The sequence below is a fragment of the Anabrus simplex genome, chromosome 12, assembly GCF_040414725.1.
Source record: "Anabrus simplex isolate iqAnaSimp1 chromosome 12, ASM4041472v1, whole genome shotgun sequence".
Lineage (NCBI taxonomy): Eukaryota > Metazoa > Arthropoda > Insecta > Orthoptera > Tettigoniidae > Anabrus > Anabrus simplex.
In genome coordinates this window covers 90,144,815-90,162,991 of record NC_090276.1, presented here as the reverse complement: position 1 = coordinate 90,162,991, position 18,177 = coordinate 90,144,815, and the positions used below count along the sequence as shown (strand labels likewise).

Sequence of the window (18,177 nt, the reverse complement as noted above, 5' to 3'; positions counted from 1 at the left end):
CTTTGCTCGAAGTTAATAGGTTTATCAGTTGTGCGGTTGGATAATTTTCATACTTTATTTCAACATTATTTTGTTTAAAATTTTGTTCGTAGGCCTGTATTTTTCTGTGTTGCAATCGAGTAAATTATTGTATAGATCTGTAGTTACAGACAAATGAAAGCAATTCTAAGTGATTCGTGGTTCGCAGCTTAGCAGGTAAACTACGGAGGCAATAAATAAAACCTATTAGACATTATTTGTAATAATCTTACAATAATGAAAATCCATTTGTTCATTTACATTGTATTTGAGGGGGCCCGAGGGCAAGCCTCCGTGGCTCAGGCGGCAACGCGTCGGCCTCTCACTGCAGGGTTCCGTGATTCAAATCCCGGTCACTCTCTGTGAGATTTGTGCTGGACAAAGCAGAGGCGGTGCAAGTTTTTCTCCGCGTACTCCGGCTTTCCCTTTCATAATTCATTCCAGCAACACTCTCCGATATCATTTTATTTCATCTGTCTTAATTATTCACTGCCCCAGAGGAGTGCGACAGGCTTCGGCATCCGGCACAATTCCTATCCTTGCGCTAGATGGGGGATTCATTCATTCATTCATTCGTTCATTCCTGACGCGGTCGAATGACAGGAAACAGGCCGTGGAGTTTTTTTGTTTGTTTTTTAGGGGGCCCGAATTTTTATTTTGGCAGGCGGGCCGTATCACATTCGCAGAACCGTTGTCCGGGTGTTGAATTATGACATTCAGAGCACGACAAGTGTGTCTAAATGTTGTGAAAGGTGCTACTGATAGCGTCCGATAGCACGGTTTGGCTCAGTGAGGAAAGCATTGGCAAACTAACTCGCTCCTCATCTCGCCTATTGCGCCTCATTTCGGCTTTGCCACCAGTCTTTGTGATTTCGCGGTAACCGCATAAACTTTGGTGGTGGTTTTTGAGGATTCATCCCGCCTCCGGGCTGAAGACTGAGGCCTACAGGCAACAAAAGAACTCTTGCATCTCTGGCATCTCGACGTCTCCGAAAACCATTGCAGTAGCTAATGGGACGTAAAATATAATGAACTCTTACCCTAAGCGTCTGGTCGTCAACACCGTGCTTAGCCGGTTCGAGTCTCGTTGGTGGAAACCTTGTTCACAATCAGAATGTTGGTCGTCACGGTAGGAGAGGTGCATGCCAAAAGTCTGGGTTCAATTCCAGGCGCGTGTTCATATTGAGTGAGGGCATATGACGCTGTCCGTGGGATGGGCGCTGTGTACCGACACTGGGTTTCACCCTCTCTCTACCTCATTATCCCACACCCAGACGCGCAAGTCGCCCTCGAACGTCAACTAGAAAGGCCATACCACATCAAACGTAAATTCTTTCAAGGTGTGAAATTGCAACTAATTTAAGATTCAGTGCTCCTAGTGCGGGAAGAGGTGGGGGTGGGGGGGATTTGCCTATTGACGGCCTTTCTCTTGACCCTTTATCGTCGGCACGCAGACGCCATGGCGCCACCTCCGACCGCCGTCCGTAGATAGCGCCGCTATCTAGTCTATACGAACAGTGCTTATCTCAACACCATGGAGCTGTTCTCAGGTAAGTGTTATCGCCGCAAGGGGTGTGTCGTTATCTCGAGTGTGCTTCAATGGAGTCTCCGTTCACAACACCATGTACGAAGGCCTAATTGCAACGAATTTCATGACGAAAAATTTTGGGTCGCAGTAAAAATACTTGTTAACATGTCGACAAACTGGTATTGAGAATTTAATCAGCCTCTGCGTGGAAGACCTACAGTATGGAAATTCGATTCTCTGTTATTGCTCTTCTACACTCAGTGATGTGGTTCCAAATCCTCTACGACAGAAAATTCTAAATTTATTCCTCTAGGCTTCGTTTCCGACCGAAAGTGCGCGGTGAGTTGTGAACTTGCATTCGGCAGCCCTGAAAATTGTTTTCCATGGTTTCCTGTTTTCACCTGTACCCTAATTAAGGCCACGGCTAGTCGCCGAAACTCTTGTGCTGTGTGTGTCAGTGCGACGTCGCCACAATTGACTTGTGTTTCTGGTGTGTAATATCAGTATATCAGCGGTCGCTTGTCTTTCGGTATGTTGCTCGTGAACTGCAAGTGGCTCAACTAAAAAGTAAATAAGTACGAAATTAGAGTTACTGTTCGTAAATGTGTTTCATTATTATTAGCCACAAACTCCAAAATAATCTGTAAGAAAAAATTAGTAGTAGGTCTAATATTGACACATTTCAAAGCATGTAGGCAAGGAGAATGAAAGAGCACGAGCCATTTAGTACCGCTTGATCTGTATTCCATTAATTAATCGTAATTTCACTACAGTCCGGCTCCATGCCTAATTGGTTAGCGTGCTAGCCTTTGGTTACAGCGGTCCCGGGTTCGATTCCCGACAGGGTTGGAGATTTTTAACCATCATTGGTTAATTTCGCCGGCGCTGGGGCTGGGTGTATGTGTCGTCTTCATCATCATTCCATCCTCATCACGACGCGCAGGTACCCTCGGGCATCAAATCAAAAGACCTGCACCTGGCGAGCCGAACATGTCCTCGGACATTCCCGGTATTAAAAGCCGTACTCATTTATCTCAGAACTTGATTTTTTGAGTTGTGTCACTATTGCAGCCCGTGAGCGATATATGACGAGATTTTTTAATTTTTTTTTCAGTCTTTGTGCGAAATATCCTATTAGGAAATTCTTCAAGAAACATAGCCTGTTCATGATAGGCTGTTATGCCTTTCTGCGTCCAGTCTCCAAGCCTATGTGAATCAACTTAACGCCTCTACACCTCTGATCAATATATGATAAAACCCTAGTGTAACTTCTGCTGAGTCTCGCTTGTCCCGCACGACTCCATCGCCGCAGCCGATTTGTACGAAGAGCTTCATCCTAGCCTAGCCTTGCCTTTACCTCCCCATTTCCATTGCCCTCTTGCCATCGTTCCTACATGTTTGAACCAGCAACTTCGCTGCTTCCATGTCCGTCCACCCAGCTTTCACTTCCACACAGCAAAGTCGGGCTGAAAACTGAATTCTTACAGAATGCCGTTGATCGTAACTGAGAGCTCACTGCATTAGCGTTATTGCACCATGATTCAGTTTCGCCTTCTATACCACCATCTTGCGAGAAAGAAAATAGATTCATATTGCTATTTGGGTTGACCGTGCAGCTGTGAGCTTACATTCAGGATATTGTGGGTTCGAACCCCACTGTCGGCAGCCCTGAAGAGGGTTTTCCGTAGTTTCCCATTTTCACAGCAGGCAAATGTTGGGGCTGTACCTTAATTAAGGCCACGGTCGCTTCCTTCCGACTCGTAGCTCTTTCCCATCCCATCGTCGCTATAAAACCGCGGTGCGACGTAAAAAAAAAAAACCTATTTGGGTTGTAGAAGTATCCATGCAGAATAGCCCGTGGATTTTGAATTGACTTTTTGAAGAGTATCGCAATTTGTCAGTCAGACCTTCTTTATACAACCTATACTGATTTTAAAAAAACTTTTTTTCTGAAATCTTAGACTCCTGTATGTTTGTGTGCTGGATACTCCTTACCACATTATTAATGAGTCTGATGTAGCCTATTTCATTGTCAGTTTCGAAAGGAATAATTAATAAGGTTATTAAAATGTATGATCTATTCGATAGGTTATCGCGTGTAGTGATATTGTTAGTGTAGAATGATTGATAGAACACATTCTTTACGTTGTGTTTGGGACAAGAGGAAGAAGTGGCGTGCAGCCGCTACAAAGCTCGTCATACGATGTGATGAGAACATGAACCCTGGATGCTATCAAGTGTTAATATTTGTCGAGATTTAGTGATGGCTCTCAACGGTAGCGGACTATTGAAGCGACAATTTGTGTGGAGTGAAGGATTTTCATGAACACGAGACGAAGTTCAGTTCACGTCAGTCTGAGAATAGTGTATTAGCAGTGTGAGAGATGACTGAAGTCCAGTGGCAAATACTTGTCTGCGGTTATTGAAATTAAGTTAATTGCAAATACGATCAGACGTGCCCTTGGCTATAAGTAGGCTGTCACTGAAACTTAAATTAATCAGTTGGTATAAAAATAATGTAAACAATAATTAAAATATGTTTGCATACTGAAAATAAATTAAAACTTAACATCCTCGACGGTTGAGGCGTTGGCCTTCTGCGAGTGAGTAAATTTACTGTCACTTAAAAGAACTCCTGCGGGACTACATTTCGGCACATCGGCGTCTCCGAAAACAGTTAAAGTAAGTTAGTAGTGGGACGTAAAACCAATTGCATTATAAAACGGAACATCCAACGATGTACCTAGGACTTCAATGTTTTGAATTTTTCAGAAACCTAAATTTTTCAAAATTCACTAACTAGCTTAATATGTAGAAGAAAGCAGGGCCTTGGCGCTTCTTAGCTGTAGTTCATTTAGTTTTGGGTGTGATGGAGAAACAGCCCGCTTGGTGGCCATGAGCGTTAAGGCGCCAGGTCCCGTTAGTTGGCCGGCAGCGTACGAGGGGTGCCAAAAGCTCGGATTGATTTCCAAACCTCTCCGCAGTGTTCATGCGGAGTGAGGACATGCGACCGTGGTTCGTCCGTCGGATGAGGACGTAAAGGTTTTAGCAGACCCCTTGATGCTATTCGACAAGAGCAGGCTAAGTCCCAACAGCGGGTTTCACCCTCTCCCTACCTCATTATCGTCATCATCCCACATCAAGGCGCGCAGGTCGTCTGTGGGAGTCAAATAGAAAGACCTGCACCAGGCGAGCCGAAAATGTCCTCGGACACTCTCGGCGGTAAAAGCCATGTGATAAATAAATGTTCAGATTCGTGGTTAAGTGTTTAGCATGCGGGCCTTTGATTCAAGGGGCCTCGGCTCCGATTCCCGGCGCCATGGAGGATTTTAATCTCGATTGGTTATTTCGCCTGACTCGGGGAACTGTGTGAATGTGTCATCTTCAGCGTAATATTTCATTCGAAGTAGACCCCATTCTCATACACACTGCAGGTAGTCCACGAGCGTCATGTGATAAGACTTGCACCAACCCTTTTTCGAGGCCACACGCTATTTACCATTGTTATTATTACAATGGACATGGGTATGAGGGAGTATAAGCTTTTAAAATTCTCAGTAGTATGCAAGCAGCAGTTTCAGCCCCCCTGCGCTTTTCTTTGCACCGCCGATGTCGGCTCTGTACTCAAGTTGGAGGTCGACATTTCGAACCCCTTTGGTAATTAAATGCTCTTGCCATATTCGAAGTGTTGTCAAACTTTGACGCCCCTCAGCTCTCAACGCTCGGTCCCCTCGTGAAATACGATCAGTCTGCCGCCCTACATGACGTAGCCTACCTAGCGTTGTCGTCGTTGTTTTGAATTAGCCTGTATATTTACCGATTCTTTGATGCATGACGTCAACTGTTTGAAGGAGCATAATGTGTTCGTCCTCATATTATTTAAATAGAAATAAAGTTATTCAACAGAGCGGCCCAAATTCTTGGCTGAATGGTCAGCGCTGAGGTCTTCTGTTTAAAAGGTCCCGGATTCCACTCCCTGCCGGTCGGGGATTTTAATCGCGTCTCATTAATTCTTCTGACTCGAGAACTGGCTTTTTGTGGTCGTCACAACTCTCTTCTTCATATTCAGGCAGCAAACCACACCACACTACACTACCAACCGTCACAGAAACACGCTACATTGATTACAGGCCTGCAGTCGCTTAAGTGCGGCCAGTATCCAGTAATCGGGAGATAGTGAGTTCGAACCCCACTGTCGGCAGCCCTGAAGATGGTTTTCCGTGGTTTCCCATTTTCACACCAGGCAAATGCTGGGGCTGTACCTTAATTAAGGCCACGGCTGTTTCCTTCCCATTCCTAGGCCTTTCCTCTCCCATCGTCGCCATAAGACCTGTCTGTGTCGGCGCGACGTAAAGGAAATAGAAAAAAAAAAGAGATTACAGCCCTCCACATAGGATTGGCGTCAAGAAGGGCATCCGGCCGTAAAGGACAAAACTCACATATGGGACGCAGTTCGCATCCGCGACCCCACAGGTGTGGGAAAAGCGGTAGACGAAGGAGAAGAAGAATAAAGAAATTAAACGGAATAGGCCTATGTATTTCCGAGTGTTTCGCGTATTTATTTCAACATTCACTTCTCAAGTTACACTTTCGGCCCTATTGGAGTTTACTTACCCATAGTTTTTAATTCAATCCCATTTTTTAGAATGCGACCAAGTAATGAAATGCCATCTTGGAAACGTAGTAATGGACAAACACGTAAAGATGGTAGGAATGAAATGAATAGACTTATTTTTATTCCAGCTGTAAGTTACGTCAATACAGTACCTTCACAACAAATGAGTCATGGCCCTCTTCAGAGCTCGTGCATTCAGCATCTTCATAGGTAATGTTCCAGGAGACTCTGTTGGTTACCATGACAACAGCTATTAGTGTAATGACCGTAGCTAACAGCCAATGAGGCCAGTTGGATTCTCACATATTTTTTTCTGCTCCGTCAGTCGTCTTGGACTACTGCCATTGTAGGAAAGAAATTGAATTGAAACAGTTACAGCAAGTAGCACTTAGTTCGTGGGCGATTGTAACTGTATTGGTATGCTCCACAGTTCCTCGCAGCTATCGCATAAACCGCTATTTAATTAAAGCCGCGTCTTGTCTATCAACCTTTAACTTAGCATAAATGTAATGTAATTTGTTGTAGGATTTATTTAACGAGTTACACCTTTTTTTCCGAACAGGTTAGCTGCATGCGTTGCAACACGGCCGTTATAGTTGCTAGCCTCGTAATAGAGATGCAGACGGGTTCGAATATCCTCGAAGTGGTTTTCCATGGTTTCCCCACTTCAACTCCAGGAGACTGCCTAAGACCACTGCCACTTCCTTCCCGTTCTTAGCCCGTACAATTTCACTTACATCCTCACACAGTGGAAGGCCTATATGTAGCTCACCACCATGAGCTGTAGCCTGCGGCAAAATCAGCTGTCAGCTTGCATTCGGGAGATAGTGGGTCCGAACTCCACTGTCGGCAGCCCTGAAGATGGTTTTCCATAGTTCCCCATTTTTACACCACGCAAAGAAAAAAGCTTCATGTTACAAACTGCAGGTTCTATGAAGTCCGACATTCTGTTAATGCTCAACATTTTGTGTCACGTAATAAGTAAATAATAATAATAATAATAATAATAATAATAATAATAATAATAATAATAATAATAATAATAATAATAATAATAATAATAATAATATATGGTCTCAGCTATTGTATTGTACACATTTAAATTTCACGCTGTTTACGCTGCCTGCGCGTCTATTTCGATGTTGCGTTTTAGTCTACCAAAATGCCAGAACTCTACTGAGTGATATGTTGGAGACTCTGAATTAATTTCATGGGATAAACACAATGTGTCACCAAAGAGCCGAATGGATTTTCCTTCTACCCCTCAAAAATACGACTACCTCTGCTGGGTTTCATTGGGATTTGGACGTCGACACTGCCACAGAAGGAGCGTTTCCTTGTAAAGCTATCAGGCAGTTTGACGAGTATAGGAAGCTTTGAAATCAACTCCACAGAGTTGAAATGTTAGTACAACATAATATTACAAATGCCAGTCGTTAGGCCTACTCTTAGGGATATGTTAGGTACTTATCAGCTCCATACACTTGTTCGTTTGAAAAAAAAGGAAAAGGAAAAAGAAAAAGAAAACACCTGCACTGTGGTGTTCGTGGTTCTGGCGGTGATTCCCGCGATGACATGAAGAACCGTTTTACATTGTTGGCCCCGTCTTGTACGTCTAAGATTTCTGTTATAGGCTATACCTTCCTGTTCTTAGTAGGCCTACAGATGCTGGAGACTATTAGCCATGAAGACACGTTCTACTTGCCGGGGCAGCTAACTCGGACAGTAGAACACTTGCCTTCTGAGCTCAAGTTTGTGGGTTCGATCCCGGCCTAGTCCGGTGGTATTTAAAGCCGTTGAAATAATCCAGTCTCATCGGTAGGTTTAATGACATGTAAAAGAAAGTGAGAAGCATTCGGCGTCTCGGTAAACCATGAAAATCAGTTCGTGGGACGTAAAATTTATTATTATTATTATTATTATTATTATTATTATTATTATTATTATTATTATTATTATTATTATTATTATTATTATTATTGAGAAAAATATATTTCCGCTTCCCCCATCTGGAAGCTGCTACAGAAAAGTAATTTTACATGTTGCCATTGATGCTTTCACGGCCCGTACTTATAGACGTGATATAGGCTTTTGGGAATGAGAAGCCTTTCTCGTGAACAGTCGAGATTTCCTTCTGAAGACGCAAAGCAAAGTTCTCTGCGAAACGTTAAGAATTTCACCTTATTTTCTTGGCACGGCATAACCTCAAAAGCCTATATCATGTCTGCAAGTAACTTTACGGTTTTAAAAGTTCACAAAAATGTAGCCTACATATCAACATATTATTATTATTGCTCTCAGTTATTACAAAGAAAGCGTGCCTATTCTCCAATCAATCAATCAATCAATCAATCAATCACTACAGATATGCATCTAAAGCAGTCGCCTAGGTGGCAGATTTCCTGTTTGGCGTTTTCCTAGTCTTTTCTTAAATTATTGCAAAAAAAATGGGCAATTTAAGGAACACCGCCCTTGGCAAATTATTCCAGTCTCTAACTCCCATCCCTATAAACGGACATTTGCCCCAATTTAAGCCAACTAATATCTAAGAGTACAAATACATATATAGGCCTATTATTATATTACATGATGTTTTTATCACATCAATCCTCCTCGTACGTGATATTGAATTAATGGCTTCCAATGACTGATTTTGCGTTCAAAGCTTGTGAAATTTTGGTATCACGGCTCAGATGAAGGAAGGACATCTGAGTAGTGTTGGCCTGTCCTTTCATTTTAGCGGTAAATATTTTTCTAAAAAGAATCATATTTTGATGATTGAGGAATATTTTCACGAGACTGGGAATTTTCACTGTTCTCCCTGTTAATTTGGAGAAAGGAGTAGCAGCCTTGCTGCCGCCATTGTTGTTGGCCATGACTGAGAGAAGTGCGCCTGCGTGGCCCCGCCCCGCCTTGCCGCTAGAGGCCAGGGGACCATGTAATTATGATGATGGAGGCGCGCTCACGTTAACAAAGTCGGATTACATGATGTACGCGTGCTACCCCATGATTAAAGGATACTGTAGTGTCTGTCGAACTTGCTCTCGGCCTGCAGTGAAACGGCATTATACAGCACGGTGTTCTGTGGCCCTGTTTACCACCGGTTGGTACGTTCTAAACACCAAAATTCCGTGTTTCTGAAGAAAGAAAATTAGCACTAAAGAATAATGATGATTAGTCCCTAAGTTAATTATCTCATTATCCGCTCTTTGTGACACTGTAGATGAATTTTGATTGAACGTATTTCATTCATTCCTTACATCGTCTTTTTTAAATGCATTGATAGGATACAGCAGCCACTCTGCTTCCTTCCTTCCTTCCTTTCTTCCTTCCTTCCTTGTTGCTTTTTTTTTTAATAAATGTTGTAACCTGTTATACATTTTATAAATTATTATATCAAACTATTGAAGGTACGATGCCCGCATCATCCTCTCCCCCCTCCCCCGCTCTAACGACATCTGTATGTATAGAACTCAACCCGAAGGCTGGTTGGATCCTCAATAGCTCTGCCATCAGCTATAGTGTTCCAGGGAAATGAGGAGTGAGGTAGTTTCCCCTTGCTTTCCTCAGCCTACCGACCGAATGACCAACATATTCACACCGTTCACATCACAGACTGGCTGCATTAGGAATGACTTTAGGCTACGAGTGTTTCTCAGACTTTATTAACGTTCTTCATTTGTCAAAGCGGAACTCTTTATCTTATGCACTAACAGTGACATACAGTAAACCATAAATTAAATAAACACCAAAAAATGCCTTTGCCAGAATACTAAGATACGTCACTATGAAACGGTTCTGAAACCAGTAGGTATGTAGACTATGCTCCGAAACCCTGTCCCTAAATGCCAATAAAGGACTCTCGAAGGACTGGAGAAAAAGGAGCGCAGATTAATTGGGGGAATCATGGGATCCAACTACAAGAATGACATCCACCAAAGAAAGATCTAATAAGGAAGTCTATAACCAAATGGAGAAAATTACAGGCACAATCCACAAAAGACGGGCACGATTTTACGGTAACCTCAAACGAATGGACTGAAACAAGTTGACCAAACAGATCTTTCACTTTTTAGATTCAAAAGCTGAAACCTCGATGCCCTTGGTTTAGAAACACCAAAGAAGACCTTCAAGTACTACAGATTAAACCGGAAGATGACTTTTCCGAAAACAGATAGTGACGAACGACCTAAACCGAGACGCAAGCAAGCCCACTCAGAAAGAATAAGGGAATTCTGGGCTCAGAATGAAGCAAGTTCACTGCCAAATGTAACAAGACAACGTGGTCCTCGATGGCCCTGGCGAAATAATAAAAAATAAATAGTCTATTAGTACGTTAAAATTTAAATTTCGTGTGGCTATTGCTAGCCGAGTGCAGCCCTTGTAAGGCAGACCCTCCGATGAGGGTGGGCTGCACCTGCCGTGTAGGTAACTGCGTGTTATTGTGGTGGAAGATAGTGTTATATGTCGTGTGTGAGTTGCAGGGATGTTGGGGACAGCACGAACACCCAGCCCCCGGGCCACTGGAATTAACCAATGAAGGTTAAAATCCCCGACCCGGCCGGGAATCGAACCCGGGACCCTCTGAACCGAAGGCCAGTACGCTGACCATTCAGCCAACGGGTCGGACATTAGTACGTTGAGAACAGGGGATCTGTGAAGTACTGTGATGTACCAACAAATGATCTAGACATTGTAATTTATTTGAAGAAAGTCAGTGATGAGTGGTCAAGGATATGTGGAGGGAACCGACATCGAGGTGGGAAGTGTTAAGAACTAGTGGGATCAACATTTCGTAATTTCCTGCGATTCCGGAGATTCGTTAGCAAATTTGAGGAATTTAGTACCCAGAATTTCCCTAGTGTGTGGAGAATTCAGAACTGATTAAATCGTCGTGGATGTTGGAGATCCGACACGCTTTCCTGGCTTGCTCTTGTTCGTCTCTAACAAGTTAGCAAATACTTAGCGTTGTGCTAGAATAGGTGTAATGAGACTATAATTAAATGTGCGAGGTGATGGCTCGCATTGCTCTACATCCTGCTAACAATGTACCGATCTTCTTGTTAGCTCTACAACAGTTTTCTCTCATACACATTACGATTTTTGTGATTTAATTCTGACACGGTTGGAGCCGTTTCTGGAACGGGATAATTTCGTATTTATGTCATGAATTCATGGAGTAGACTACAAGAAAAGTCCCTGTGTTCGTTGTGCTAAGTTACAAGATAACCGTGATGTTCCAAACCTCGAATGTGAATATTAAAAACAACTTTTGCTTGTCACTTAGTCTATACCTCATGCCCAAGAAGACAGGGTGTGGATATACATATCGTTTCGGCCATTTCGGACCACGGTTAACACTCGTTAGCCTTCTGGATTTCCAGTACTCCATGTTGGAGAATGTCGTTCTTCCCTCTTCAGCTTTTCAAATATTGAGTAGGCCCTACAGCTGTGCGTTCGACCGCAGGCGATAATCGCTCTTAGGTGGGTCTAGGATCTTTTGTAGAAATGCCTTCTTCTGTCCCGCTTTTTCCACACTTGTGGGTTTGCGGGTGCGAACTGTGTCGCACGTGTAGATTTGGCCCTGGTTTACGGCCGGATGCCCTTCCTGACGCCAACGCTATATGTAGGTATCACTATTGCAGGTTTCTGTGGTGGTTGGCAGCGTAGTATGTTGTCTGAATATGAAGAGGAACGTGTTGGGACAAACACAAACACTCAGTTCCTGAGCCAGAAGAATTAATCAGACGATAAAAATCCCCGACCCGACAGCGAATCGAACCCGGGACCCTCTGAACCGAATGCCTCGACACTGACCATTCAGCCAAGGAGTCGGACTTTCGTAGGAATTTCCTCTGTTTTATTCACGAATGTTCAGCCGCTGTCTTTGTCAGGCAGGCTTAGTATAGCTACTTCGAAATTAGACTATAGGGAACACAATGATCGTCATCCATATTGTAGTCCAGCTCCATGGCTAAATGGTTAGCGTGCTGGTCTTTGGTCACAGGGGTCCCGGGTTCGATTCCCGGCAGGGTCGGGAATTTTAACCATCATTGGTTAATTTCCCTGGCACGGGGGCTGGGTGTATGTGTTGTCTTCATCATGATTTCATCCTCATCACGACGCGCAGGTCACTTACGAGCGTCAAATCAAAAGACCTGCACGTGGCGAGCCGAACCCGTCCTGGGATCTCCCGGCACTAAAAGCCAGACACCATTTCATTTACTCCATCTTGTAGTATGGGTCGCTTCTTCTCCCCGCTGTAAACATTTGTCCGTGATCGAAACAGCTTCCCATAGGGAAATTACAGTACTTCACCAATAACATTTCCACTGACATGTTTTTCTTCCTGATATTGTGGAAGATAGTCCCTACGGAACATTGTTGACTTGAACTCTTGACACCTTTATCATATTTGTACTGCTCCTAAATTGATTAGCCTATTTTGTTTAGACTTCTGTTATCCATAAAGCTCACGGCCAAATTTTTGGTCAAATAACTTCACAAAATCTTTTACAAGAATGTGTTTGAAGCCAGTGGAATTGTGCAGGGTATAGGAAAATATTTTGATAAAACTGATTTGTGTTGCCATTTGTTATTTAATCTTACTGCGAATACTTCTCCATTCTGTTCGTTTTGGCTTCAAATCTAAAACTCAAAGTATTTGCTGGTCTGCCTCTCCTCTTGTAAGTACTAACTGTACATCAACTCGTTCAATAACAGTCCAGCTGTATGCTCTGCAAAATGTTGTTAAGTTACGTGATTTTAGAATGTTGTTTGGCCTAATACCAGTGCTTACGGGGGAAGTCACACCAAGTTACGTGATTTTAGAATGTTGTTTGGCCTAATACCAGTGCTTACGGGGGAAGTCACACCAAGTTACGTGATTTCCTATCTTTTAACTGGCATAGTAACGTGCATTGCTGACGCTGCTGACATGGAGTTGTGTGTCAGTGGCCAAGCGTTTGCAGACATTGTGTTACTTGTGGCGCTACGAATACAAAGGACGAACTCAACAAATTAATATTTTGAGATTATCTCATTCGGGAGAACTCAACAGAAAAGGGTTTATAATGAAGTTACGCACTTCTAAATCGTCTTCTATTGCAGAAAATCAAATTGTCAGTTTCTCGGAATCAGGGCATCCGAAGTAGGAGTTCTCGACTTGTGAGCGTGGATTGGCGACCATGGGGCACTTCCACTGATCTCGTTGTCCCCTTTATGTGTGAGAGCAGATTAATCAAGGGCTTCCACATTTCAAATGTCCTTTTCGGCTTAATAAAACCATTTTATTTTAAAGTTGAAAACATTTCCTAGCAGACAAAGTGGGGGTCCCCATACTACGAAAAACGTAAAATTAAGAAATGTTCTCAATTGTACCGAAAGTTGAAGGGCTAAGTCAATATTGGGTAGCTCTATCAAACTAAAAAACAAATTTCGAAAATCACTTCTGGCCTAAATGCAGTTTTGAAAAACCACCTAAAATCGCTTGTTTCCTTAGGCCCTAGCCAGATTAGCTTATTTTCATAATTCTTTCAGTAACAGTTCCTTGATTCAATACCCTCAGGTGTGTTACACCGAATGTAGTTATAAGGGATGAAGTAAAAGAATGCATTGACTCACATTAGCGCTCGTAGTGGTAGGAAAAGGCAAACCGCTAATGTAATCGACCGGGTAAGGATGATTAAGAAAAGGATTGTGATTTTTAGTCATATATTCTCATTAACGTAAAGAAATAAACGTGTAACTGGATTAAAGCCACTATATATTTATTTAATAAAGCCGAGTTTTCTGCTAAATTGTATTGGCCTTGATCAGGACATGAAGTTCTGCCTTTTCAATCCCATCGTCACCATAACAGCTATTTGTTTCGGTGCGGCGTAAAGAAAATTGAAAGAAAAAAGACCATTTCTGTGGCGCCAAGTTCTGGGTGGCGCAATTCGCATATTTGTACACTGCTTTATGTTAAGAATGTTTTCTGCACTCCTACTCCTTGACACAAGAAGGGGAAAGGGTGGTTGCACTTGGTAACGCAGTGACTCCTGCTGTCATATTGCTCAAAATTTTCAATCCATATTATAAAAAGGAAAAGTGTGAATTCACATTAATCGTAATTTTTGTAAAATGAAATAATACTTTCACCTCATGTTGAGTTCGGCCTTTACAGTATATTCTCAGCGCCTCAAATCTTCCACGGACGCTTATATACCCGATGTACGTTGTTTCCGATGTCCCTGTATAATAAACTGTTGTTAACTAGGTGTAGCCCTAATTTTTCTCAGGTATTTATATTACTTCAAATATCCGTTCTACCTGTGTCAGCACGTACAACATTGCTCCTTCGAAAGAGATATATGTGTGATTCTAATGGAAATACAAGGTTGATTGGATTGGCTCTCCTCAATACACTCTAAATGCAGATGATGTGTGAATTAATTAATGAAGACAATCCACCATTTGGACATTGAATTGTGACTCCGCATGTTTAGCTATAAAGCTCTGTTAAGTACTGGAACTCCTTGCAAACGGTTGCATCAAACCATTAATAGAACAATATGCAAGATATCTTTATGATTGCTGACTCAACATTATGTTGTCTTCTTCATCTTGAGTGAGTTTCATACTTCCATTAATTCAGACAATGTATTTGTAGGCCTAACGTACTTACTGTTGTGTGTTAGTACTAAAGATAATTAAAATACCGGTAACTTGCATTTGAATAACCACACTTAAAAATGATTCCCTACGTACACCACTGACTTGGTGGCGATGTGTTACCACTTCGAGCCCTGCCTGCTGCGATGACTCAGCTCTATCGTGAGGGAGGGGGGGGGGGTTGATTAATGATGTTGGACAGGCAGCTCCCCCTGGCTCACTTTGTATTCATCACGACCAGCAGGGCCCTTCGTCTGGACTGGCTGTGGTTCGCCCTCTTCAAAAGTTTTCCATTTCCTTTTCATTTGTTCTACAATTTCTCCCCTTTACATGGTTTTGTGAACTCGGTGTTACCTGGTCGTTTGTCACACCTTCATTAGTTCTCTGCTGGAATTGATCGTTATTCTTTCTCTATCTCCGTTATCGGGGTAGATAATAATGTTATTGGAAATTCGAATAACTGGGAACAATCACAGTTACAAAATATATTCCCAGGCCTTTAATTCTCCAGATCGTATCTGCAAAATTTCTGGAGTAGACGCACAAAATACACATTTGACGAAATAATAAAGCTTGATTCTGTAAAATACGTAATGTTCGCCGACAAAACGCTTCCTTATAGAGTAACAGTAAGTATATCTGTGTCTTTTGTTGTCTTCCAAACTTTCAAACGATCAGTTTAAGAAGACATCACGAAGTCGTATTTTAGTTCATTAAAATACGTTCTTATTCAAATTTGAAGACGCACACACACACTCCCGTGAAGGAAAATTCTGTGGGACTGCTTCCCATTACATCATAAGTCTTTCCCGAATTGGATGGGCTTCTGACCGGACCATGCAGTACTTTCCTTCTGAAGTGCGTGATATGTAGGTGAGTGATGTCAAAACAATATTGACGAAGTTGAAGAAAACGGGGATAGATTTCACGGGATTATTCTTCCTTGATGTATGCGAACACTGCTCAGTAATCAGACTTTTTTTTTTTTTTTTTTCGTCTGCAAGACTTGATATCGTCCAGATATTTACAAAGTCTCGTAACCATCTGTAGGTCAATATCGGTCTTGAAAGTAATCAATAGTTTCGTGAGGCTGTAACACTGGCAATAATAATAATAATAATAATAATAATAATAATAATAATAATAATAATAATAATAATAATAATAATAATATAATCCTTAAAGATCCCACTACTAAAGATGACGAGTGCAGGAAATGCAATAGCAGTCAAAAAGCATTGAGCAACTGCAGATTCCTAGCGCCAACATTGTACACTGACAGACATAGGACCTAATGATGTAGCCAGAGTTATACACCACGAAATTGCCCTGACCCAATCCTTGATCCAGAACAGGAATAGAACGAACGATAAGAACGATAGAACGATACAGATAAAACAACTCCGCACTATAGACCTGACATAACATTAATAAACAAAAATAACTTAATCAACAGACATATCTGATTGACATCGCTATCCCGAATGACCACAATACGAAACAGAAATACAGAGAGAAGATATACTACTCTGGCTGTGGATGTAGCAAGGTCAGAGTGACAGTTGTTTTCTTCTTTCTTCCACTGGTCTTACACCAAAATAATTTCCAAGAAACTTCAAGATGCTACAGCTTTCCATTTTCACTTACATTTTGAAGACTTGCAACATTGTTAGAACATTCCTGAATAGTGCGTAAGGACCATAAATAGAAAAGGCTCCAATCTCTGTAGCGAAGAGAATAATTAAGATGTAGGCCTATATTGTAAATTTATATAAATTATGTTTAAGTTATATTTCTTACATTTAAAGTATAAAAATTTGAGCTAAATTACGAACTAAAAAGTTGTAATTTGTCTTGTCCATTTTTCTCTATACGAACATTTCAAAAGATTTCAGTCTTCTTTCTTCCTCCCTTCTCAAAGTCCAGATCTCAGACCCATACAAAGCACTTCACTCTTCTTAAGGTCCCACTCATCAGTACCCTTTGCTTCCTTGGCCATTGCGGTCCCGCTCTTCACCTCGTTCAAACAGTATAGATCATTGGCTGAACGCAGATACTTCACTGATGAAGGTGAAGATGCCCGACAGGAACCGAACCCGTGATGCCTTGGACTAACCAGTTAGCCGGTTTTCAGAGACGTCGAGGAGTCTATCTCAAGCGCTAATAATACGTCATATTTGTACCTTGCGATAAGGTAGCAGTAAACGCAGGCTGATATCGCGCTCAGTATCATTGCTGCGGTCAACATGCTCGGGACTAGACGAACCAGGAAAAGAATGAGGCGGAGGAGGCAGAGACGCCACGTCGTCTTGAGTCTGGCCCGCAAGGTACGTGTACTCACAGACACCACAATAAAATAGTCATTTGCGCCAGACCATCTTACCCACATTAGAAACTATGTGAGGTTCCTTTGATGAGTGGGGAAAAATTAGTGCTTGTTCGGAAAGCAATTACAGTAGAAATCTGTAAAACCATGTGACTGTTACACAGATAGTTACTGTGTCTGAGTTAAACATTATTAATGAGGCCCATTTCTGTGAATTTTGAGCTGGCTTCTGTCAGATTTCAAGGAGAACTAATAAGGCTTGAAAGTGACACTTGTTATTACAATAGGCCTATTCCAGGTGGCCTCCTTGCATTTTATAACATCTCGGAAGATAAAATTAGTTTAACATGCAAATTACATACTGTGTTTAGCTTTGTATACCTTTACGAACACATGTTCTCAGTCATAAACATCAATATGTGTAACACTAGGCCATATCTGGCCGATGATGTGTTGGAAGCAGGGTTAACATTCATTCTGCTCAATCCCGAGATCACTAACTTGGTGAAATAAAAAAAGATATCAAGTGTCACCCTAAATGCAGAAAAAAGAGGACAATTTTATTTTGTTGTAATGGCTGATTTTTATAGTTCTTGAATTCTTTCTGTGTCTCATGAAATGCGCCGTCCATACACGCCACTGTTCTGCGTCTCCTTCCTTCACTCAGCGCTGACAGCCGCGGCTGTACACTTTCAGTTACGCTACGAAGTATCACGAAATAGAACAAAAGTGTGCGTGCTTTGGGTACTGACTGATCGTCATAAACTGGAACTTGCGGTCGTTAGCTACAAACATCTCTGTCCACTCAGATTTCAAAATCAGGGTTCATTCGAGAAAATTAAAAGCCTGGAAATTATGTTCAAATTATCCTACAAATTTGAAAGTTCGAGAGTCCAATGATAAATATGAAGTATATATGTGGCCTTAAAAAAAAAAACGAAAAAGAACACTTCTTCCTTTGTGAAAATCAAATGGTCATAAATATGTCTCCCGGTCGTGGCCATCTATCAACAGCTGTTAACAGACAGCAGCCAG

General features: G+C 42.0%; 1 protein-coding gene across 6 annotated transcripts in view; it reads left to right on the top strand.

The window, feature by feature from the left end:
* The window catches only part of cnc (cap-n-collar), a 553,804-nt gene that overhangs the window by 316,459 nt on the left and 219,168 nt on the right, over positions 1-18,177 (top strand). Inside the window, exon 1 of one of the 6 annotated variants that reach the window (XM_067156617.2) lies at positions 17,067-17,143. The exons of the other annotated variants lie outside the window; for them this stretch is intronic. Within the exon in view, the coding sequence (XP_067012718.1) occupies positions 17,093-17,143 (51 nt within the window). The 5' untranslated portion in view covers positions 17,067-17,092. Of the gene's footprint in view, positions 1-17,066; positions 17,144-18,177 lie in introns of those variants that run through there. 6 annotated transcript variants of the gene reach the window in all.